This window comes from Populus nigra, chromosome 2, assembly GCF_951802175.1.
Source record: "Populus nigra chromosome 2, ddPopNigr1.1, whole genome shotgun sequence".
Lineage (NCBI taxonomy): Eukaryota > Viridiplantae > Streptophyta > Magnoliopsida > Malpighiales > Salicaceae > Populus > Populus nigra.
The window spans coordinates 42,891,927-42,917,394 of record NC_084853.1 but is presented as its reverse complement, the minus strand read 5'-3'; the positions used below and the strand labels follow the sequence as shown (position 1 = coordinate 42,917,394).

At 31.4% G+C, this 25,468-nt stretch overlaps 2 protein-coding genes across 9 annotated transcripts; one reads left to right on the top strand and one right to left on the bottom strand.

Annotated features, from left to right (window-relative positions):
- The first annotated feature begins 6,818 nt into the window (after positions 1 to 6,818).
- On the top strand, positions 6,819 to 12,718 carry LOC133682717 (G-box-binding factor 3-like). 6 transcript variants are annotated; one of them, XM_062106205.1, is made up of 13 exons: positions 6,819 to 7,112; positions 8,306 to 8,439; positions 9,420 to 9,464; positions 9,615 to 9,710; positions 9,853 to 9,933; positions 10,116 to 10,157; positions 10,327 to 10,481; positions 10,638 to 10,686; positions 10,780 to 10,816; positions 11,365 to 11,585; positions 11,743 to 11,820; positions 11,934 to 12,059; positions 12,178 to 12,718. In XM_062106205.1, exons 2-13 carry the CDS (start codon positions 8,380 to 8,382, stop codon positions 12,316 to 12,318), a joined length of 1,131 nt encoding a protein of 376 aa, XP_061962189.1. In that variant the 5' UTR covers positions 6,819 to 7,112; positions 8,306 to 8,379; the 3' UTR covers positions 12,319 to 12,718. The 6 variants fall into 6 exon arrangements, with proteins under 6 accessions (XP_061962189.1, XP_061962193.1, XP_061962191.1 ...); XM_062106209.1 differs by having other exon boundaries at positions 12,164 to 12,718; XM_062106207.1 differs by having other exon boundaries at positions 6,820 to 7,112; positions 11,380 to 11,585.
- Positions 12,719 to 15,594: 2,876 nt separating this feature from the next.
- LOC133681545 (exosome complex component RRP41 homolog) lies at positions 15,595 to 20,056 on the bottom strand. 3 transcript variants are annotated; one of them, XM_062104619.1, is made up of 13 exons: positions 19,838 to 20,056; positions 19,105 to 19,202; positions 18,974 to 19,020; positions 18,829 to 18,889; positions 18,706 to 18,744; positions 18,559 to 18,626; positions 18,093 to 18,171; positions 17,964 to 18,000; positions 17,149 to 17,199; positions 16,898 to 16,983; positions 16,161 to 16,250; positions 15,972 to 16,031; positions 15,595 to 15,884 (listed from the first exon to the last, which is right to left on the bottom strand). In XM_062104619.1, exons 2-12 carry the CDS (start codon positions 19,156 to 19,158, stop codon positions 15,984 to 15,986), a joined length of 660 nt encoding a protein of 219 aa, XP_061960603.1. In that variant the 5' UTR covers positions 19,159 to 19,202; positions 19,838 to 20,056; the 3' UTR covers positions 15,595 to 15,884; positions 15,972 to 15,983. The 3 variants fall into 3 exon arrangements, with proteins under 3 accessions (XP_061960603.1, XP_061960602.1, XP_061960604.1); XM_062104618.1 differs by having other exon boundaries at positions 17,083 to 17,199; positions 19,838 to 20,053; XM_062104620.1 differs by lacking the exon at positions 19,838 to 20,056 and having other exon boundaries at positions 17,083 to 17,199; positions 18,093 to 18,187; positions 19,105 to 19,198.
- Between the last annotated feature and the right edge of the window lie 5,412 nt (positions 20,057 to 25,468).

The following is a 25,468-nucleotide window of genomic DNA, read 5'->3' as shown; positions in this document are numbered from 1 at the left end:
CTTATTACCTTTATTCTTTTATTAACATGATTTTGAATTTTATTTTTATAATGTTTAAGCATTTAAAAAAGTCTTAATTTTGCTCCTAGGCAAACATGTATAACAATATATTGTGTAATCATCTATAAAATTAATATAATACCTTTTTCTACCTCTAAATTTCATAAATCCCAAATCTTTGATATCTAAGTGAATTATATCTAGAAGTTTACTACTTCTTTTAATTTTTTTAAAAAATAAGGTTTTGTAAATTTTGATTTTACATAAACCTTATATTTATAATTTTTCTCAAAAATCATATTTAGTAATAATTCATGGTTTATTAACCTTTATATATAATTGTAATTCACATGACATAACAAATTATTCCACCCACCCATCACAGGACTCGAGCAAATAAAAAGAAAAAAGTAATCTTATTATTATTCTCACAATTTAATATAATGGTCATTATATATATATATATATATATATATATATATATATATATATATATATATATATAATTTACATTTACATATTAGTGTGATTACAATACCTTATAAATTACAAGCATAAACTAGTCTATAATTACAACCATCAATCAATACCAAGATTTATCCAAAATAAGATATCGGGTAACTTGATAACTTGTTTTTCGAGGATTGATGCCTTCAAAATAAAGTACTTGTAAAACACATAAGATCAATAAAATCATTACAAGTAATTACATCATCAAGATTACCAGTTTTTACAATTATTAGAAAAAATCAATATCATCAATCTTTTAAATAAGCACATCAATGTATATCTTTTTGAAGTTAATATCTCTAACCATCGGTGAAATCTTGTTTTACATAAAACACATTTAACTATTGTAATTACAAATATAAACCACTCATTGATTTACCATTTATTTCATATGTCATCTCAATACATTTTTTTCACTCTTTCTATGTTTATTGAATTCATTGTAACGTTTTTTTTCAAGCTCTCTTTTCATATTGCATTTTATCTACATCTCATTTCATCTTATAAGCATATTAAATTCATGTCATTATTTTATTTCTTAATTATCATCATAAGGCTTCTCGACCCTCCCAAGAATTTATTTCATTCCAACCAACTAAAATTGCTAATCAGCACCAGCTATTTTAGCAAAGAAAAATAAATTAAATTACTAAAATTAAAAGATTAAAAAATTATCCTTGTTTCTAAATTATTTAAAATTTTTAATACATTATCTAATAGTAAAGAATCAGACTGGTTGAGCCATTACAGTTGGATTTAATGGAACTATTTATCGTTTTATTTAAATCCAACAATTCAAAATCGTCACTGATGCTGGCGTCGTGGATTCGTCCATAAAGATGAAAACCCGATTTTTTTAACCCAACAAAAGATAAATAAGCAAAACCGGGGGGGACCGGAAAAGAGGGGAATAAAAATGAAGACCCCCCCCCCCCAAAAAAAAAAAAAAGATTTTAATTTTCCTTCTCCTTGTTTAGATGGGTAGAAAACGAAAAAAAGTTCCGATTACATAAAATATATATTTTTAAAACAAATATGAAAATAGTTTTTTTAATATATTTTAGTTTTATATTTTTTTCATGTAAAAACATTTCTTAGAAAGAAGAAAAAATAAAATATTTTTTTTAGGTTCATGAAGAGAACTAAAGAGTCTCATAAACTTAAAATTAAGCGGTCACAATTTAAAAACAAAACGATAATAGGAAGAAGGGTTCTCGTAATCGATCTTTAATAATGCATCACATCCTAAACACTTGTTTTAGTTGAACATGAAATTTTAGTTTAAAATTCAACGGCGACAAGTCTCGTACGAATGCACCATAAACAAAGAATCTGCATGAGCCAACGAAAATATAAAGGGACTACTTGGTATTGAATAATAGAATCATCGGAATCGAACCCGAAAGGTCAAGTTTGTGCAAGAAAAGAATAAATCTCGAAACGTTTCGCTGTTTCTTCATATGTTGTTCTTCTGGGCAGACTGCACCTGTTTAAAATAGAATAGAGCAGTACAATCTTTCTTCACGTTACACACACACACACACACACACGCCATTAGTTTATGACAGGACAGAGACTAATTGTGAGAACACTAGTTCATGCTGTAACAGCTAGTTGCCTGGACAACAAGGGGCAAAACTACGAAATAAGAATGTACGGTACTGGAATAACTAGAAAATAAAGAAGAAAATTTTAATTGAAGTAGCTACGGTTTCTCCAAGCGATCCGCTTTTATTGAAGGTTTATTTCTTTCTTTCCTTTTTTTTTAAAATGAAGATATTTGTTTTTTCTCATTAAAATGTCATAAAACTATTAATTTTAGGTATTTGTTTGTCCATTAAAAAATATGCTTTCCTCGCATTTTCTCATCTGATTACATTATTTAAAAAAATGGTAAATGAAACTTAATTTTCTAGGGAAAAAAATATGGATTGAGAAAAGTATTTTATAATTTAAAATAGTAAAAATTACTCTTCATGGAGAATTTAAAAACTAAAATGATAAAAAATTTAATTGTTTGCCCACGATAGCATATTAATAGCATATTTTAAAATACACATCATTTCTAGAAAATAAATCATTCAAGAAAGAAAATATCAATATATAATATTATATTAATTTTATATATTAGCGCATATCACACTTTAATTTATATAATATTACTATAAAATATACTATATTACACAACATGCTATATTTTACAATAATTTTGTATATTAATACGTATCACACCATTTATTTTTAGATTCAGGCTAGACAATAAATTAGATCAATAAAATTTTTCTATCAATTTTATTTTTTTTATTTAATCGAGTTGTTTTTAGATAAGTCAAATTGATTGTATAATATTAGATAATTTTTATATTACACATGTGCTAGATAAGAAATCGTGTTGAAATTTTTTTTATATTGATTTTATTATTTTTTTATAATTTTTTTTATTGGTCAAATAAATTATTTCACACAAACATGAATGGATGGTGTCAACTAACTCATCCTGGTTAAACAACAAATCAAATTGAAAGATTGAGGATGGATCACTATATTGAATTTAATAATAATATTATGTAGTTCTCTGTTATATATATATATATAAAAGAACTCTAAAACGCATAGGTTTTTCATTGTAACATTTTGTTTTTTTTTGTTTTTGTTTTTTTATATGTTTTTTTTCCCTTTTTTTACCCAAAATTAACTTCTTTTTTTTTTATTATTTTTTTAAAATGTTTTTAAATATTGAACTGGTTGAAAATTTAACTATATTGTTTTTTCTTTAAAACATTATAGATTGCTATAATATTTTCATACATTGTTTTTTTTTATGATTTATTATTTTTTTTTCAAAATGGTCTTTGTAGCTTTTATTTTTTTATATTAAGTTGGTTGAGAATTTAGTTTTGTAGTTTTTTTTAAAAAAATATGAATTGCTACAGTGTTTCCCCGCATATTTTTTTAAAAAAATTATCTTTATCGAATTTATTTTTTCAATATTGAGCTGGCTAAGAATCTAGCTTTAGCTTTTCCCACATGTTTTTTTTTGTTTTTATTTTTTTTTTCAAAATTATCATTTTTTACATGTTTTTTTTTTGTTTTTTTTTGAATTATTTTTGTTGATTTTATTTTTTTACTATTAAGCTGGTTGAAAATTTAGTTTTTTTGTTTTTTTCTTTAAAACACTATAGCTTCCCCCACATGTTTTTTTTTCGCTTTTTTTTTCTTTTTTTTACATGTGTTTTTTTTCATTTCTTTTACCCAAAATTGACTTCTTTTTTTTTTTGAAAATAGTCTTTGTCTGTTTTTTTTAATATATTGAGCTGGTTGAAAACTTAGAGCGTGTTTGGCAGTGTGGTTGCGGGTGCTTTTCAAATAACTTTTCGTGCCAAAATGCATGCCAACGATTTTTTTCATTTTTTAAAAATCATTTTTAACATCAGCACATCAAAACGATCCAAAACGTACAAACCATATTAAATTTTAGCAAAAAAAAAAAACAAAAAAATTTCAAATTTTTTGGGAACGCGGCCGCAGCCGCGTTCCCAAACGGTCCCTTAGTTTTGTAGCTTTTTTCAAAAAACAAAAACACTATGGATTACTACAGTGTTTCCCTTACATGGTTTTTGTTTGGCTGCAATGTTTCCCCCACATATTTTTTTTAAAATTATTTTTGTTGAATTTATTTTTTCAATATTGAGTTGGTTGAGAATTTAGCTTTAGCTTTAGCTTTTCCCATGTTTTTTTTTTATTTTTTTATTTTTTCCCAAAATTGTCTTTCTTCTTTATATTTTCTCTTTTTTTTTTATAATTATTTTTGTTGATTTTATTTTTTTACTATTAAGCTAACTGAGAATTTAGTTTTTTAATTTTTTTCTTTAAAACACAAGATTGCTACAGCCTGGTTTAAAGGGTTGACCCAATTAATTAAATACTTTTTCTTTTTCTTAATTAGTTTTTTCCTTCATATTGATTTTTTTTCTTTGTTTTTTTAATTAATCTATTTAATTATCATATTTTTATGACATGACCTTATAACCAGACTCACATCCAATATTCTTGAGTCCGGTATTGCAGCCAAGCTCACTTAAATTTGGGTCATGCAAATTTAATTTTATTATTAATATTATTTTTAGATTAGGCATTGCAGCCAAACCCAAGATTCTTGGGTATAGTTTTGCAGAAAACCCCAAGATTTTTAAATTTTTATTTTTTTTAAATATTTTTATATAAAAAAATAACTCACGGCATCGCGCGCGGTCATGTATTAGTGTATATTAAGAATATACTAAAAGGCGTGAGGAAAACACTGTAGTTTTCCCACGCCTTTCACATCCTTTCACTTATTAATATATTATATTATTATAATTGTTATATTATATTATTATTATAGAACTGTCTTTATTTTTTTTTTGTTTTTTAATGAATGTTTATTTGTTTGATTTAGTTTATTAATGTTAATTTTTTTATTTAGTTATCAGATTTTCATGATACGGATCTCGGGTTTGACGGGTTAACCTGATTTGACAAGTTAACCTGGATTTTTTTTTTAATTAATTTTTTTTATTTAGTTTAGTTTGTTGATGTTAAATTTCTTTCTATTTAATTTTCATACTTTCATGATACGTATCTTAGGTTTAAAGGGTTAGCTTAGTTTGATGGGTTAACCCAGTTAAATCTAGGTAAACCCGTCAATTTTTTTTTCTATTTAGTTATCAAACTTTCATGACGCGAATCTCAGGTTTTACGAGTTAACTTGATTTGAAGGGTTAACCCAACTAATTCAAATTCTTTTTCTTTTTCTTTATTAGTTTTTTTCTTCCTGTGGGTTTTTTTAATTAATCTATTTAGTTATCACACTTTTATGAAACGATCTTATAGCCGGATCCACATCCAATATTCTTGAATCCAATGTTACAATCAGGTTCAGTTAAACTTGGATCATCTAAGTTTAATATTATTATTAATATTATAAATATTATTTTTAGATCAGGCGTTGTAGTTAAATCCAAGATTTTTAGGTATAGTTTTACAAAACAACTCAAAACTTTTAAATTTTAATTTTTTAATATATTTTTTATGAAAAAAATAACCCGCAGCATCGTGCGGGTTATGTAAGTAGTATATATATATATAACGTTCAAGTTTTCTTATCCGATCTGCCACCTGTTCAGAAGCTCATTTATCTAGACAACGTAAAGATGAAGAGAATGCTAGGATCATAGCTCATCCTTAACAGTAATAACACAAGCGGCAGAGCATCAATCAGTATACAGCTCTCAGTTTGTAAATACAGCAGAACGCTAAACAAAAGATTAGTACACCTAAAATTTTGAGATGAAAGGGATAAAAGCTAACATCTTCATGGAATTCCTGGTAGGATTCTCTTTTCTTGTTTTTCCAATTACAGTACTGTAGCTTTCACCAAAACGATGCTCCAGAAACCACTGTCAAAGAATTCTCATGCATTTGATTATTCTCACGACTATACACTATAACCTATCATTCATCACTAGCTGTGAAAAGGAAGAAGAAAGATCCAGCATTTTTTAAGAACAAAAGGTACCTCATAAGTAAATGACTTATCCTCTGCTGCACGCTCTTGAAGATAACTACAAAGTGAAAACACAGAGCACAGGGATGGTAGAATTCCAAACAAACCGAAAAATCCCATTTCCCTTGGCTCTCTTCAACTTTCAATTAAGCTGAAAATTAAAAAAAAAAAACCCATATCCAAATATCAAACAGGCTGAATGCACTTTTGATTTTATCACATGGTATTTTGATTTACAGATGGTAAAGCACAGTCCAGCTAAAGGGTGACATCAAATAAGAGAGAAGAAGCTTCATGGATTAAATTAATTACCAAATCACAGGAAAAGTTGCGAGCAAATCGCATATGATATATCATATTTATGCATATAGTTAAAAGAAATGTGGGCCCGGTTGAGAAATGTGGTGCAACCCCCCCAATTAGCCCGTCGATGAATGGCCACTCGTGGATTCCAAAGGATCTATTCAATAGAGTTAAATCTTTTCTTTTAGGGAAAATTAAAAAAAGGAAAGATTATTTTATTTAAATAAGTAAAAAAGAGACCACGTAAGGCACATGACGGGTGGAATAGGGTGGGCCCCCTAAATTAGAGAGACGCGTACATCGAGTCATTTGCTAACACGTTTACGGCCGGAGGTGACGTTGGAAATAAACAATAAGTTTAGCCAGCACAAATATCAATGGGCCAGCTCAACAACCACCATACCCCCCCCCCATCGTATATCCTGCTGTACTAATACGCTTCCCTGACATCTTACACGTGTCTCATGACGTGGATGTTGCCCTGGCGCTCCCTCTTTCTCCTCCCCTCCATAATCTCTCTCTCCCTGTTTTCTCTCCGTCTAAAAAAAATTGAACTTGCATTTCCCCCCCTGTTTTTTAAGAAAGAGAAGGAAAAAAAAATGCAGAGTCTGTGAAGCTAGTGACAGGTTTTCTAATCTATGTTGCTTCCTTCTTCGTGTAAAATTGAATACAGAGTGAGCATTATTTCAAGCCTCCGGAGTTCACAGCTTGTTATCTGTAAGGATAAGGAGATTTATGATCTGAGAATTGGAAGGTATGTAGAACCTGGAGTTCTCTCTCCTCTTTTTCTTAAAATCCCGTGGTGTTTTGAAGATTTCTTTTTTATTTTATTAATGGTGTAAGTTTTTGCTTGGTTAGTGAGAAAATGTAAGAAAGGCGAGGAAACTGAAAGTTTCGAGACATGTTAGCATGAAAAATCAAAACTAATGTTAGCTGTTCCATTTCGAGTCTGGGAACGAATAAAACATAGAATTAATTTTGCTTTGTTAATTGTAAATGTTTTTGGAAAAACTTTCTTTCCTTTTCTTATCATCCAAACAGAGAATTAGTTTAGCAACTTTCTGGATCCCACAATTTTCTTTGTTTAGGGTCGAAACAGAGAATTTGCTAATAATTCTTGTACTTCTAAGGTTTGCTTTCTCTCCTTTTTTTCCTCCAAATCTGCGAGAAAGAATCGAAATAGTTTATAACTGAAGCTGTCCCGAAAAAATTATTAGCCAGAACCTGATCGTGCAGGTGTAGAAAGATTTTAGATTTCCAGCTAAACTTGTAGGGGTATTTTAGTCATTCTATTCACGGGTAATACCCCTGGTGAAGGATTTGGTGTTTGTGTGCGTCACTTTCTTGTGATCCAATGGTATTGTGGAAAGACTTTAATACCCTCAGATTCCACAAAAATTTTCAACAGAGTTGAAATTTTTAATCGAGGGTGAAAATATTTACAAAATTAAATATTGAAATTCATGAAAGAAGTTCAGAAACACATCCTTAATGATGTTTATGGTGTGCTCAGCTGTCGATAATTAATGATCCGATGTATCACTGCACAGAAGCCAGTGAATGGATTATCTTTCAAAGTTTTTTGATTTTATCTGTAAATTACACAGTTTCTTAAACAGTGTTTCATTTTCCCTTGTCTGAAAAGAGCTGAGGAAAACCCTATCTTTCACTGTACCGAATTCGTACATAAAATTAGTTTTTATCAAGTGAAAATCAGGGGTGTCTTCCCCCCTACACAAAGCTGTTTCATATTGGGATAGCTGGTTTCTGACTTTTTTGACAGACCTTGACTCTAGAAGTTGCGGGTCTTTAGTGAATCTAGAAATTGTGCAATGGCTCAATTTGAATGATTAGATGTGTCATGACTCCATCTTTATCTTCTGTTTTTCTTCAATATGTTCACACTCTGCTCCCACACCTTTGCTAACCTGTCTCCTTTTGTTGCAGGTGAGAGAGTTAAAGCAGTTTTTGCGTATCATCTCCAAATTAAGTAAGGATTTTTATTTTTTTGGTGTTTTATCATGGGAAACAATGAAGAGGGAAAGTCTTCTGCGTCTGATAAATCTTCTCCTGCCCAACAAGTAAGCTGAGAAGTATTTACGTTTCAGCGGTGGAAATTGATATCGTCATATTCTTTTACCTTTTTTTGAACAAAAAAATCTTAGTTTATGATGTCCAAGAATTTCATGAAAAATAAGTTGGAATGCTATACCAATGAAAAATAAATTGAAAAATTACTTATTAATGTTTTAATTTTTTTTAAGTTTATCTACATATAGAAAACATTCAATTTAAATATTTGACCACATTACAATAAAAGAATAAGGTATGGAAAGTGTAATGGTAGAAAAAATTTATTTATTATGTAATATATTTATTTGTAGTTTATTTTATAAAATGTAACTATACATATAATATAAATATTTTAAATATAATATTATAAACTTATAACTAATTTTTGTTGTTTGGAGAACATTGAAAATAAATTTATTTTCTATGTATCCTAATTTTATGTAGCAATTTATATGATTTAAATGTATGATTATTGTATAATACAATATGTTTTATATTCAAATTTATTTTCTAGCAATATTATCTAAATTAAAGTAATGTATGCACTGATATATCAAATTAATATACTTATATATTGTATATTAATATATCCTAATATATTATTTTCTATATAAATATATTAGTAATTTATTATTTTCTAATAATATTATATTTTAAATTATTATATTTTATTATTTTATTAATATATTATTGTTTATAACAACAACAACAACAATAATAATAAAGTACTGTACCCCTTTAGTTTTTGGGTCCTTTATGAAAAGTGTTTTCCAATATTTTAAATCAGAAAACATTTTCCTTCATCTAAAACATATGTTTTTTTTTTAACCAGGAAGTGAATTTCGTTGATCAATTTTTCATAATGTAGTTAAACATGAGAATTTTTCAGGAAAACACTTTCCACCAAACAAATAAGGCCTTGATTAGTTTGCTGTGATTTACGTGCAATTTTTTTTCTGATTATTGGTCAATCCTTTTGTGATGGCAGGATCAGACCAGCATACATGTGTATCCTGATTGGGCAGCTATTCAGGTTATCTACTTAATGCTTGCATTTGTTTTCTGCCTTATCATTTAGTGGTCTAGAGTCGAGACATCACACCAGCATATTCAGCTGTGCCTTTTCTTTTTTGTGACACTTTCAATTCAATTGTGATACTAAGTGAATTTGTATCATCTTTAGGCATATTATGGATCCCGAGTGGCTCTCCCACCATATTACAACTCGGGTGTGGCATCTGGCCATGCCCCCCATCCTTATATGTGGGGCCCGCCGCAGGTATTGCTCAAAGCTCTTGAAGGGATGTATTTTTCTTTCAAGATTGCCAGCAATTTTCTATTTCTTTTTGGTACTTCAGAAGTAATGAAGTAAATTGAAGACTTGAGCACTGATATGGACTTTTAACTTTGAATTCTTCCAGCCTATGATGGCTACTTATGGGGCACCATATGCAGCAATCTATTCACATGGAGGAGTGTATGCGCATCCGGCTGTTCCGATTGTAAGTCTGCATTTTTTCAACAACTTGGTTGTTGATATTATTCAAGGAGTGTTACAATGCTTTCTAACTTAGAGAATGGCTGGATAAGTTATGATCAAAGTTTCAACAGAATACTCAAAGTTGTAGTGTAATTATTCGAGAGTTTATAACATGCTTATAGTTCCATTCTATTCAATTCCCAGGGATCCCATCCGCATGGTCCTGGGGTTCTGTCATCTCCTGCTGTAAGTGAAGCCTGCTCTTTGGAAATTTCCTTTTCTACTCCTCCAATTCCAATTCTATCTGTATTCAATATCAGTTAAACAAAATGAGATAGAAATGCATCAGTTGAAAATACAGAAACTGATTTGCCTTCACTGTGTAAGCATATGTAATTCTTGTACAATTATGCAGGCTCATACCCCTTTGAGTGCAGAAACACCTACAAAATCTTCAGGAAATACTAATCAGGGTTTAATGAAGAAGTTGAAAGGGTTTGATGGGCTTGCAATGTCAATAGGCAATGGTGATGCTGAGAGTGCAGAGGGTGGGAGTAGGCTACCTCAGAGGTTTGAAACTGGCACCGACTCACTCCCCTCCAAATTTTCTTTCAAGTTTTGTTTCAGCTTAGCTTAGCTTAGCTTTAGCTTTTTTATCTGGGTGACCAATTTGGTGGTCTTTGAGAGACTTTCTTGACCGACTTTCAATTGTTTTGCCATGTACAGCATGGAGACAGAAGGTTCCAGTGATGGAAGTGATGGGAATACAGCTAGGGTGAGCCTTTTTATCTTTCATGAGTGTTTGCATGCTTCAAAATTTAATATGTTTCTGAATGTTAACTGTAATCTTTACCGCTTCTTTTGTTAGGGAAAGAAAAGGAGCCGTGAGGGAACACCAACTGTTGGTATAATCTCATCCTTCACTGAGAGTGTTGACCTAGAAACTCAATTTCTAGTAGCATTTGTTCTTTTCCTGTTGTGTGCACCGCATTTGACCACGTTGCGAGTTGTGAAATGACAAAGCTAGTGTCTATATTGACCAGAACAGTTTACCAAAAAGTGTTCATTTGCAAAGGGATGGTTATCAGATGTGAGGGCCGTGTTGTAGTGCTCTTCATCATTCAATATGGTAGTGTCAATTGAAGAATGACTTCTTTTTAGGTGAAATCTTGGAAACTGAAATAATGATATTTTATTTAGGAATGACCAATGTTGTTGAGGGCAATAGTTGATAAGCCTCACAGCATGCTTAGATGAGGAAACTTTCCATGTGATTGAACCTTATGCATGCATAGCAATGAATTCTAGGCTTCTAGCACAAACGAAACGACCCAGGGATGGGAATAGATAATGGACCAAATATGGCTGATCCACATTCTGTCTTGAATTTAATGTTTTTAAGCTTCATTTATGCACGGTGTACCAAAAAATAGGGCATCATTTTTGTACTCAGATCATCATACCACAGGTGGAGATACAAAAACAGAGACACATTGTAGCCCTCTTCTTGGAGAGGTGAATCCATCCACTGACAAGGTTTTGGGTGCAGTTGTTGATCCTGGTATGACCAAAGCATTGGAGCTCAGAAACCCTCCTAGTGTGAATGTTGCTAAGACAAATCCTGCAACTATTCCTCAACCTGGTGCCATGCTGCCTTCTGAAGCCTGGTCACCGGTATAATATATGCTGTCGAATATCTCTTAATTTGTCCCAACCATTTCTACTGTGCCTCTCTGAACATATGCTATTGTCAAAAGTTTTTGTTTGTAATTAGAATAGTATATATGCCCTGTCTTGAGCATTTTCTTATGAATTCTGGTGGCATGCTCAGAATGACCGGGAGCTGAAACGAGAGAGGAGGAAGCAATCGAACAGAGAATCTGCTAGAAGGTCAAGATTAAGGAAGCAGGTAGAGTAGATTTGTAGCTGCATTTCCCCCCCTAGACATCCTGTTGTCGTTTTAAATCTCTCCATTAGACTATCAATTTATCACTGAAATTGTGCTTTGTATTGACCCTCCAGGCCGAGGCTGAAGAACTCGCACACAAAGTAGAAACGTTGACTACAGTGAACATGACACTCAAATCAGAAATAGATCAGTTTACAGAGAAATCGCAGAAACTAAGGCTTGAAAATGCAGCATTAACGGTACACACCCTTTCAGCCCTTTGTCAATCCTTTAGTCCAGGAGGTCGTATGTTTATTTATTTAGCTTTTTGCTGGTATTTAATTATCTATGTTGTAACTTCTAGAGTGGTTCAATTAGCAGGAGAAACTCAAGAAGGCGCAACCCACGCAAGAAATGATTTTAAACAACATTGATGAGCAGCGAAGCTCCAACTCTGGTGCCAAGCTACATCAACTCATGGATGCAAGCCCCAGAGCTGATGCTGTGGCTGCTGGCTGATGAAAGTAGTTTGCTTGCAGTCCCTCATCTTATATTTCAAAGCAACCATGTAGTTTTGGCATAATTACAAGCCCAAAATTACGGTTAATAGTTTAGCTGTTGATAGAATATCTAAATAGGATTGGCGCCGATCCTCGAGACTCGTAATTTTAACATGTTAAGGTAGCTCTCTCATGGCAGAACTGATGCGTTTTTATCAATATTCAGTGCTGGGATGGCCATTGAAAGGTAATGTACATTGAAGAGAATTAGAAACTCATTCAGGGAAGGTTTGGGAACTAGTGACTTATAAATATTTCTGTATGTGCAATTTGATCAAATAGTGACGTGGACACTCTTTGATATGAGCTCGAGAAGATCGTGCTTCTATACAATACATGCTCTTGCTATTATTATCTCATTTACATCATGAATTATGACTGAAATTTGAGATGTCCGTTAATATGCTTATATACAGCAGGAAATCGATTTTGTCTGTTTTTTGGGTACTGGGCGTCTGATCATGGAAAGCATCCTCTGTGGAACTTGGTCGCATCTTTGCTGGAAACCTGAAGTGGCGCGAGTCACCGAAGGCACACCATTTCAAATTTTCAAGAACTGGCCAACTGAGGGTTTCTTCATATCGTCCCTGTAACGTGCATGCTGGCATGTGCAGTGGATGTATCCGAGGTACAGAAAATAAAACCTTGTGGGCATGCCTGATGACCATGCATGGAACTGTTTAGCTAGAAAACGGATATGCTTAGTTGAGGCGTGAAGTGATAAAAAGGAAAGAAAAACGTTTTCCTGAATGGATCGGATCACTGGTCTGAGAAATTGATTTGCCTGTAACTAGCCCGGTAGGGTTATAATATCTGCGGGCCGGAGAAACTAGAGAATTCACAATAGATGATTTTAAACAAGTAACTCGCTCCTGCTTGAAATGCCCCCAATCTTACTTGCCTCACTTTGCGATAAAATAAAGGAAATGTTTGGGAAACCTTTTTCGGATACCTAATTTTTTAGGATTTTTGAAAATATGACTGGTTTGCTTTTTAAAATTTTTTATTTAGAAACATATTAAACTAATATTTTTGTTATTTTTAAAAAATTATTTTTAACTATTAAAATTATATAAAAATATTAAAAAATAATTAATTTAAAGTAAAAAAAATTAAAAAAATTCAAATTTTTACAAAATACTTTTAAAACATAAAAATTCAAATCAGTTTTTCAGGGATGGTTTCAATCTATAGTTTTTAAACTTCATCCAGAGTTGATTCAGGCAACATGGTCACCCACGCCACGCCGTTCGTACCAGGCTCGCACAACATTGTAGTCCATACAAATTTAGAGTGGAACTTTAGAGCATCATACGCTGATATTTGTTTCTAGTGGATGGATTAGTAGGATTGCACCATTGGCTCGAAACTTTTGGCTTGCGTACAGGATGAGATGTCAGCGCAGATAAAAGGTCAGATGATGTATTCTGTTCTTGTAAAAGTAAAGCTTTGGGATTGAAGTCCAGAGCCGTAAAAAGACCGATAATCAGGAAATTATATGGGATTCAACGAATCAACACCGACATCATAGTGCTGGCGGCTGCCCTCAGGACCGGTTTGGACCTAGTAAGAAGGTAAAGTGAAGCCCCGTCATGTAATACGGGTCGGGCCATTTGAATCCATGGCTCCATAGCTAAAAAGTTGACTCCGCACATGGACTGGGTACTGGCAGAACAGCTCAGGCCCCTCCCTCGTCATATAATCTTCAGGCAAACAATCGCTGGCTTTCTGCTGATTGTCTCCCCTTTGATTGACCATTGCTAGTTTGGTTGTTTACCCTTGTACGACACGTCTCTTCTCCTTTCTTGTCAACGTTCATGCGCTTTGAAGTTATAATTTCTTCAGCAGTGAGATTAATTTATTGGTATCATGTAAGTATGGAATGTTACCTTAGATTATTGAGAGTGCTAAAATCCTAATCGTCCATATAGAATAATAGCAAGAAAAGTAACTAAGACAACAAATAATACATTTTGCTTAAAAGATTTTTTGTAATTGATAAGTTTTGGTTGCAAAAGTCAAATTATTAAATTCAAATAAATGATTAAAATATTCATTCATAGGAGATATTCTCCAACCATTTTTTTTTCATGATTGAGATTTATTCTTATTAATCGTGTCATTAAAAGTTAATAATTTATGAATAAATCATTTTTAAATATAGATTATCTATTTAAGATTAACTATACTAGAAAAAACATAAAAATTATTTAGCGTTGGCCTGTTTGAGAGTGTGATTGCGATTGCTTTTCAAAGTGTTTTTCATTTAAAAATGTATCAAAATAATATTTTTTATTTTTTAAAAATTATTTTTTATATCAATGCATCCCAGTTGCTAATTAGAATGGTAAGTCATTCAGCATGTATGTATATCAACCTATCTTGAGGCATGTTAATATATGACTGGGTGAGTCTAAAAATGTTTGCAATAGAAATTAAATTTCTTAAGATAAATTTGACATTGATATTTAGAGAACCCCGGTTAATCTTTTAAGCTCGTAACTGTAAAATTCTAGATTTGAGCTCAATCAAAAAGCTAAATTCTCAACCAATTTAATGTTAAAAAATAAAATTATAAAAAAATATCAATTTAAAAAGTTCATTAAAATAAAAAACTAACAATTCAATTAATGAGGGTAAAATTTGATATGAAAAAAAAACTGAAGGATGATAGAATTGTTAAAAAATCCAATCACAAAAATCAATTCAAAGTAGTAAGCATGGTTCGGGTATAGGGCAAAAGATGCTACTTCTTATAACCCCATCTTTTAGAATCCCAAGTGGCAGCTTCTTGACATTATTTTGCCACAAGTTCCAGCTTCCAAGTCTTTGTTTCGGGAAAATTATATCTAACTTGTTTGGAATTAAATAACAAGTGGAATGAAGGAAAATAAATTATTTGTTGGAAGAGAAAGATAATGAATATTGATTGATATTGATATATTTCCAGGTGGAGAGAGGGGATGAAATGACAAGCAAATTTAACATATTATTTCCCTCTTTTCCATTAACGCGGGATAGAAACTTGCAAGCTAGTGGGAAAAAAGAAGATATTTTTCCAAACAAGGTTGATTTTACCTCTGTGGTTCATTTAATTTCCAAAGCCTATATATTTAATTTTTTTTACTGAGAAAAAAACTTATCCAGCCGTGGTGAATAGCGGGTCAAAAAGCTGGTAATTACAAGAACTCCTTTACTAGGTTACTGACAACAGCACCACCTCATGTCATCCTCCTTGCAAAATTTACTGCATTGTATCAACAATTCAAAAATGATGGTACAAGGCATCATGAGTTCAACGTTTCCGGTCAAACCAACCACTTCCAGCAACAAATGAAAATATAAATACAAACGTGCTGGCCACTATCTCTCCCGGTAAGCTACGACTTCAGCAAATTAACGGAGTTGAATTCACTTAAGAGATGGCAACTCCGGTATATGCAACAAATTTCAAGTGATGACTTGACAACTGAAAGTCCAACGATAACCAGGCAAAGGTTGGGGCTTGGATATGAGCCCCGATACCTGAAGAACAAAAACGCAGATACGGTCAACCCTGTCTGTTTTTGTCAAGTTACAAGCATATGATAGTACGTGGCTCAGAATTCTTACCCTTTTTATGAACTACAAGCCACGTCGATACTCCAGCTGTTTGGTATTCTCTAGCAAAACCTTCCAAAAGGTGCACAATAAATAGTTCAGCTATAATGAAAATGTTTAAGATGCGTGCCAATATATAAATTTCATTAAGACATGGTTAAGATGCATAGGTCATTCAATCATATTCAAACTATCACTTACTTCACGAATGTAATTTGCTATTGCCTTGCAGCCTTCAACAGCAAGTTGCATAACATTTTCAAAGGTATCAATTGGCAGCTTAGCATCCATCTGCATTAAAAAAACACCATAAATGAGGGATCTAGGAGTAAAAGCTTTGCTAAAAGTAAGAATTATAATTCCCACGCTTGCAGCGGGGTTGAAAGACTGGGATCATGCTGAACACAAATGATAGATTCTCACGTTTGAAAACATTGTAGAGTTGTATTAGAAGAGTGATAGAAGTGTTCTAATTCCCATGCTTGCAGCGGGGTTGAAAGACTGGGATCATGCTGAACACAAATGATAGATTCTCACGTTTGAAAACATTGTAGAGTTGTATTAGAAGAGTGATAGAAGTGGTATTAAGAAGTATCTGGACGCTGTATTCAAAACAGTGGGGCAGATCACACTATGAGAGCAAGGGCTATTTGGTGTTTGCTTTCATCTTACTTTTCCTTTTACCAGTGAAGAAGATTTAGAGGGATAGGAGGGTGTCAAAAGGTGGCTAGAAGGAAAAGAAATGACACGGCAACTTTTGATAAAAATTTGCACACCACAAATTCTTGTTGTCACAACTCAAGAGTAACTTCCATGATGAAAATTTCCAGTCATACTTGTCCAGATCAATAACTTTCACGATTAAAATCACCATGGAAGAAACAAAGGGTTTTACATTAACAGGGACAATTATATGAAATAGAGATTCACGTAAAAACCTGAAGAAGTGTCACTTTGTCCAACTTGGGTAGGATTCCAACAGTGACATCAGGACCTCCTGCACTGTCTTCAACATAGTTTAAATCTGGGTCACCAAAATGAAAGTTAGCTTCAATATGATAAAAAGCAAGTAGTGTAGAAAACAGAAAACTGCACATTCAAATGAGAGACATGAAGAATTCACCAAGAAGAGGAGTGCTATTGAGGAATCCAGCACTACAAGAAGTAACAAGATCACGCATGGGGATACCTGCATCTGCTAAGGCCAAAGTTGCAGCATTGATGCATGCAGATCTAGTTCCTGCAGACAACATATGGCTTAATGGACACAAATTTTCCATTATTATGGAAATTTATTGAGTACAAGATAGTGAAGCATCTTGGAAATTTTCAGTGGTGGTGCGATAATGAATACTAGAGAAACAGGCTCCTCAAGCGTTGCTTAGCTTATTTAGAAAGCAATGGATGTTTCTGAAGTCCATGCCTCTGGGCACTAGCACCAGCACAAGATTGATTTATTTGACTCATATAATTTGTTTTGGCCAGTTTGGAGTTTGGGGAGTGAGGGAAAAACATTTGACGGAGAGAGCAAATATATCCAAGTATGTATTCTATTTCAATTGGAGACAAGGAGAAGAGGTCCGACTTGCTCCAATTTTCTTCTCTTGGCTCTCTTTAATGCTTCCTGTTTATTTAACCCTGTCTAAGTTTCTTTTTCAGATGAAAAAAAGTAAAATAAATGAAGAATAATTTCCTTCAAAGTTGTTGCAGTGTAACCATTAACAATTCTGCAGGCATTATTATCATGAACTAGCAGGTAGGTTGCTTACACTAAAGACCATGTACTGAAAAACCAGCAACAATATTTGCAATTTATATATGATGGCCTGAATTTAAGGAGCTTTTTCTCTTAAATCTTGAAAAAGAGGAGCAACACCTAATGTACCGATAAAATGAACAGAATCTGAACTTACGCACAGAGGTCAAAGAAGCACATAAATACAAAAAAGAATAGCAAACATCAAAAAGTTAGTGCTGGGTATTCATAAATGATTTCGAAGTTACCTCCATCAGCTTGGAGAACTTGCACATATATATCAATCTGCAAAATATGCAAACAATTTAGGTAATAAAAAAAAGAAGAATCAGCATCCACTGGAGTTGGGAAAATATCTCAAGCAACTGCAAAAGGACCTGAGAACGGGGCATTAGATTCGTCAATATGCATTCTTCCATTGTCTGACGAATAACCAACGAAATCTCTGTTGATCGCCTGCGAATGCTTTCATCTATAACAAATCAAAAGACCCCAACAATGTGTATTGTAACATCGATTTGAAGTGCAGAATTTATTGTGATTCTTGGAGCCAATCAAAAATTCTAGCCAAGACGAAAACACATCTCAAACATAAACCAACGATCTGTACAACTGAAAATGGCATTTTCACAGGCAATCTTGGTACTTTACAATGACAGACACAAAAAAATCCAAAGAGCAGTGTCAGAAATAACAAAGATGTCAACTTCAAGTTATTTGGATTGCCCACTAGCAAATAACTCATTCAAAATCTCATACAACAACCAATTCCAAAACTCGAAAAAAAGGCACAGTCAAGCAAGAGATTTTCAAAAAATTAAAAAAAAAAAAAGAATAGCATACCTGTCCCCCTTCGGTTTTCGCCTCCGATCTCCTGTACTGAAATTAGCCATGCTGTACTCACACCGCACCTAAAATACACATCATTACAAAGGCATTTTTATTAATAAAAGTATTAAACTAGCTGAATTCGTAATAAAAGAATTTTACCAGTGCTTGGTCGTTAATCTGTTGGCTCCTATTTTGAACCTGAAAAAAAAAATAGAAGTGACCAAAGCAAATAAGTAGTTAAAAAACAGAGATAAAAGATAATATAAAAGGAGTAGCAGCTACCTCTCTAGGTCCATAAACGGCAGCAATTACTTTAGTATTTCCCATCTCAAAAACAGCAGAGCTACAAAACAAATGATAGTTTTTTTTGTACTTCAATATTTTTGTTTTGATTTTAAGAAGCCGAGGTTAGAAATATTAAACACACCCGTCTGCTTTGGCTACAGCACCGATTTGTGCTCTAAGTTGCCTCATCTGCAATAGGTAAAAGGGAAATAAAATAAGCAAAGACAGAAGAAACAGTGGAGTCAAGCAAAAAGGTAGAGAAGTGGATTGTACTTCCATGGGGCGGCGACCATCGAGACGAAGACCTTCAGGGTTCACGAACTCCATTTTTGCCAAAAGCCAGCCGAGATTGGATGAGCAAGAGCTGCGTCCTGTGTTGTTTATTAATTATTGAACAGATTAGACGTTGTTATTGTACAATGACATCAGTATCAATATGTTTTCCGGGGAAAGAGTGATAGTTTAATGAGGGTAGTGAGATAGGGCCCGTTTCCTAGAGCAACCCGTTGGCGGCACGTCTTATTCCTTCATCTTGACAAATTAAAAGTATTGTCAGTCAGTGCTTAGGGCTTACAGATCCTCCTGTTCGCAGTTTATACTAAGCAATTGCAGTCTATACTAAGCAATCTACGAAAGTTCCAAAAGGAACCGTTTGTTTGGTGGGGATAAAGATGATATTTGATTTACTGGGATCAGGTTTGTCAAACAAAAGTGTAGAGGAGGATTGCCAGTGTGATTGGATAACTCTCAATTTGTTAAAACAATTAGAATCTGTACGTCAATAAAATAACATAAATGGGAAAAAATTGTCAATAATTCCTTTCAGTGTCAGTTCACCGAAAGTGTGCCCAGCAAAAAAAAATGAATCAACCGACCGAGCGTTTATGTTCATCATGGTCTCTCTCAGAGAAAGAGGCACACATTTGTCTAAATCAATAAGGGAACAACCTATGATGAAAATCTGTTCAAGATAAATAGCAGAAGTTAATAAGAATGATGAACCAACCTGATAGAAAGTAGGCACCACTTTCGCAAATATCAGCAGCTCTTTGATCTGTTGGGCACTGAAATTGAAGGTCTGTACGCAGTAGCAGTGGATTAGAGAGAAGAAGCAGGTCGGGTGAAGGGAAGAGGAGAAGACGAGCAGAGGGGAGTGTATATTCTCTTCTGCGTGGCTGCTTGGGTTGGAAATTAGGGGTTTCTTCCCTTATTCCAAACGGCGCCGTTTGGAAGGAAAAAAAGAGTAAAGAAAATAGGCTCGGTTGCTTTATATATATATATATATATATATATATATATATATAATATCAAAATAAACTAAAATGAAAAGGTTTAGGAATGCGGTGAACGTGGTTATAATTATTTTTTAAAATGTTTTTATTTAAAAATTTATTATATTTTTTAAATTTTTTAAAAAATTTTTGAAATTAGTATATCAAAATATTAAAAAAATATTAATTCGAAGTAAAAATATTTTAATTTTTTTTAAATATGGCAAATTGTGACAATGCTAAATACTGTTTACATACTTTTTTTAATCAATTGAGTTCTTTAATTTCAAAATTAATAGCCAATTATTTTGTATTTTTTGGCTAGAGTCAAAATTAAAAGGACGACGTATCTTAGAAAATGCACTGAATAGGTGGTGTGTTTAAATTTAACTTGGTCCTTTGATTTTTTAAATTACAACTTTTTAAATGTTTTTTTTAAATTTAGTTTGGTATAAAACTTCATTTTTATTATTTTTTATACTTCTATTTTGTGAATGAGAGAGAAAGTTTCATCATATTCTAGTATGAAGAGAGAAACTTGTTATTTTCAAATATGTTAGCTACTGAATTGGTTGATTTTGGTATTTTTGGGTATCTTTTGATGAAAGTAGCTTGAAGATAATTGTTTAAAATTTTAATATTATCTAAATAAAATACATTGAAGTTCAGGAAGAAAAATATAACTTGGTTTAGTTTTGTGTTTTTTGAGATTTTTTAAGTTGATAAATTGATTTATAAGTGTTCTAGAAGGGTGTTTGTGAGATTTTTTCGTGTTAAAATAGGATACAAGATAAGTTTTTAAAGGAAAATAGGTTTGCCTGGATTTTTCAGTCGCCACTATAGTAGCTAAAATCTAAATAACGTGTTGTTTTATTTTTTAAACAATTATAAACTTGATTAATCTAGTTATTTTTATTGTCATTTGTTTAGTTTTATCTTGTTTTAATTTATTTATTTCTTCAATTTAGTCTCTCATCATTTAGTTTCATTTGATTTTTATCTTAAATTTAATCCTTATTTTTTTGATTTTTTTAATCATTTTACTAATTGAACCATATTAAATAAAAAAAAATGATAAAATCGAGAGACTGGTATATAACCTAATAGAAAAAAAATTAAAAAAATTACGAAGTATAATTTCAAAAATAATATAATATTAAATGATAAAATTAAAAAAAAAACAAAATACTATTTGAATGGATAATATTTTATAAATTTAATTACAGTGATTTAGCTGTTATCAATTAGAAGAAAAAAAACATCACATTAACAAATTAGATATTCGAAGTTTAAAGGATAAATAATAAATTTATTTAATAAAAAAATACAATAAAGATATCTCACAATTTTATGTTTTTTTGTAAATTTCAATCATCTATAAACATTACTTTTTCAATAATTATATTTTTAAAAGAATATATAACAATAGGTGGCATTATTGACAGAATAATTCGTGTTTTTATAGGAAACGGTTTGAGAAATGATCACGGAGAAAGGTGAGGGCTCTTCGTTTTTACTTTACTAGCAAGCTATTTCCTCGGACCCAATATCTGCCCTCCGTGTCTCATACGTGCTCCTGACAACCACTGATTTTCAGTACCGCCAACTTATGGTGGGCCTTGCATGGCCCAATCTTTCCTTTTCTTTTTTGCCCGGATTTGAAATCAAGTGAAAGTGAAACGACACGAATTATTAGTTAAGGAGGGCAAATCGTAGCCATTATAATTGGACAGAAAGTTTTGTTGGCACCGTCACGTTCCAAGATCGGCGTTGTATTTGGACTTTTGCTGCCATGTATTTTTTTTTAATTTTATTATTTAATATTACACTAATAAAAAAAACACTTCTCAAACACCAACCTCACCAAATCATTGTTTTAAAACCTGGATAGTGAAGTGAGATAAACTGCGAACTGAAATTTAAATTAATCTAGGTAAAAAAAAAAAACTCAATTAATTAAATAAAAATCTTGCGTACTTAACTTATGAAAATTTGATTATCAACTTTTTTTTTTTGTTAGAACAATATTATTTAAATTTAATTTTTTATATAAAAAAGTTTTTGATGGACTTTATCTATCTTCCTAATCCATAACTCAAGTTCTGTTTTAAAACCATGCATCAAATCGCCAAACAAAGTAGGCCTCCCTCAACACCAAACTTCTAGGGGCACCTCAACTGCAAGCAATATTTTGTGGAGGCAATTATCTAGATGGTGGTCCAGTGATAAGAGATTGAGATCAGGAGATTTATTTCATTTGTGGTTTTAGGTTCGAGTTATATGGTTACTCATATGATGGTCACTGGAGGCTTACATGGTCGTTAACTTCAGGGCCCGTGGGATTAGTCGAGGTGCACGCAAACTGGCCCGAACACCCACGTTAAACTAAAAAAAATAATTTGTGGTGGCACCGAGCCCTGATAAAATTAAATCTATGTTTAGGAACGTAATTCAATTTATTTTAATTTTTTTTTGAAATTATTTTATTGCATGAAAATATATTAAATTGATAATTTTTAAGTTTTCTTTAATAATTTTAATGTGTTAATATAAAAAATCTAAAAAATCTAAAAATATTATTTTAATATATTTTGAATTGAAAATCATTTTAAATAGCAGAATGTATTACACACTAAATCAAGGATGCAAGTCTAACTAATATTTTTTGCTTTTTGAATAACGTGGTTGGTGAACATGACATGAGATGCATTTTTTATAATGTAATTTTTAAAAAAATATATTAAATAATATTTTTTTAGAAAAATATATATTTTTAATATCAGTTCATCAAAATAATTTAAAAGTATAAAAAAATATTAATTAAAAATTAAAAAATCTAATTTTTAAAAAAACATGATTGGATAGCAATTTCATACAATACTAGTATAGGCACGACAGCGGGGAGACTCGAATCCCACATGGACGAACATGCAATATTGAACTCGACAAAGCCTAAACGTAGAATGCATTGCGTTGTCTTGTCAAGTTCTTTTTCATGCATGGATCCAAAGGAGACAGGAATTTTGTTTTTTCAGGGTTATAAAATGACAGTCTTGTATGTGTACTGTTCAATCTGTTCCACCTTCTTGCCAATTTTCTGTCTCCTCGTGAAAAAAGGAGAAGGGAATTTTGCTTTTTTAGGATTATAAAATGACACTCTTGTAGATATACTATTCAATTTTGCCTCGCCTTGTATGGACAGGACACTCTAGTTTAACGACCGCCCCGTTACACTGTAAATTGAATAGAATTTCTTTCAAACTTAATTAAATTATAAAAAATTATCTGATACTGTTATTTAACTTAATTCAAAAAATCAATTTTAAAACTTTTCTATTCAACTTTTTATCTAGATCAAGATTAAAATTAAACTATATAAAAATTATCATAAAATATCCTAGTTGACTTAATCAGTTTAAATACAATCCAGTTGTGACCGGTAAAAAAAGTTCAAAGAAAAAATTAAAAAAATAAAATAATAAAATTGACAAAAAATCTCCTGACATAACTTCTTACCTGGCCCAAGCTAAAAATCAAATCATTTGAGAGTTGCTTCAACGTAACCTAGTCAACTTGACTAGTTCAAAAACAATTTTTGAAGATCAATAAAAAAAAGTATGAGATGGAGTTGAGAAAAAATTGACAAAAAAAAACATCATTCTAACTTGATTCAATCAAATTGGTTAGTTTAAAGACAATCCAAACAATCGTTAAAAAAAATTAATGATGAAATTGAGAAAAATAATTAAATTAAAAAAAACAAAAAAAAAAACACATGTTTGACTATTCACATGAACAACAAGACAGGCGCCTTGCATCCCAGTTCTTCTAGTACAGAGTATAATAGAATATTCTAGTTTTACATTAACGAAAGGTTTTTTTACGTTATGACTTGTTTTTTAAATTATTTTTTGTATGAAAAAATCAAATTAACAGGTTTTTAGAGTGTTTTTGATGGTTTTGATGTGTCAATATAGAAAATAAAAAATAAACTCTAAGAAAATATTATTTTAATATATTTTTAATTAAAAAATATTTTTTAAATCACCGTACACTACAGTACTAAACCATTAGTAGCTACTTCTGTCAACCTTAATTGATAAATAAGTTCATCCCATACTATCATTTAAACCATTTGAATTCTGGGAGAGGTTAAATTTTTTTTTATGAACATGTGAGATTTGAATGACTGGATGTTCTGTTTAAAAGTTTTAGTTTTGAGTTTTCATAACTGAGAAAAGAATTTAATCTTAATTTATGAAAATTAACATGAAAATGTTTTCATTGTTTGAAAAAGACGAGCTAACTAGCAATTAAATTAATATATAAATATGATTTGTTTGGATTTTCTTATATGGTAGCTTTTTTGCTACGGTATTTTGTAATTGATCAAAGCACAAGGCCATATGATGTCAGTGCCGATGGGAGTGAAATGATTTTTCAATTCATTTCTTGATAGCCGTTCCTTACGATCGGTAAACGTGATTTTGAATCTTGAATTATTGTAAAAATTCTAGATGGTTGTGACATTAAATGGGTTACCTACTCAATTAAAATAAGTGGGCAACTCAGCTCCTTCACTCTTCATGTGTTTTCTAGATTACATTAAATGTTCATACGAGGATTTTCTTTATTTTTTTTTAAATTCTATCCCCTTTTTTTTATTATTATTACATGCTCTCGAAGTTTTTTATTTTCAATTCAATCCGTTAATATTTTATTAATTTTAAATATATTTTTATAATTTATTTTCTATAAAATTATCATAATTCTAAACAAATATTTTGATATTTAATTAATGTTCATTCATGTAATCACCTATTTCAATTGAATCTTTTTAATTTTATTTTTTAATACTTCATTTATTTTGAATTCATCATCCTAATTAATTTCAGTTTGTTTTCTATAAAATTATTGCAGTCTTAAGCAAACATCCTGATATTTAATTGATGCTTAATTTTATAATCGCATATTTCTTCTATCATAGCAACAAGTAAAAAATAGTTTAAAAAATAAATTTGCTAAACCTAGTGGAGTTCTTTGACGGGTTAAATGACAAAACCCAAGTCGATCAAAAATATTATTATCTTAATAATAATAAAAATATCATCTTGATATTTTTAAAAACCAAACTACTCTTTTCACTGATTGTTTAGATTATTTTTAGACCCATCAAATCCATAACATAAATATTTTTTCATGTTAAATATTTTTTTACTGGATCGTAACACAACGCAGCTCACTAAACTATTATCGTGCAAATTCTGGAATCGTAATATGATGGATTTATGCGCCTGAGACTGCTTCAACATCGACTATGCCGATATTAAAATCGAAACAGGCTTTCTCGACTCACCTCTGTAACA

Coding starts and splice junctions, on each gene's coding strand:
- LOC133682717 (XM_062106205.1), top strand. CDS start 8,380: ATGGGAAACAATGAAGAGGGAAAGTCTTCTGCGTCTGATAAATCTTCT. Junction 9,711..9,852: donor ATATGTGGGGCCCGCCGCAG/GTATTGCTCAAA, acceptor GAATTCTTCCAG/CCTATGATGGCTACTTATGG. Junction 10,158..10,326: donor GGGTTCTGTCATCTCCTGCT/GTAAGTGAAGCC, acceptor ACAATTATGCAG/GCTCATACCCCTTTGAGTGC.
- LOC133681545 (XM_062104618.1), bottom strand. CDS start 19,158: ATGGAGTTCGTGAACCCTGAAGGTCTTCGTCTCGATGGTCGCCGCCCC. Junction 18,172..18,558: donor CGAAAACCGAAGGGGGACAG/GTATGCTATTCT, acceptor AAGCATTCGCAG/GCGATCAACAGAGATTTCGT. Junction 16,032..16,160: donor TAGCAAATTACATTCGTGAA/GTAAGTGATAGT, acceptor ACCTTTTGGAAG/GTTTTGCTAGAGAATACCAA.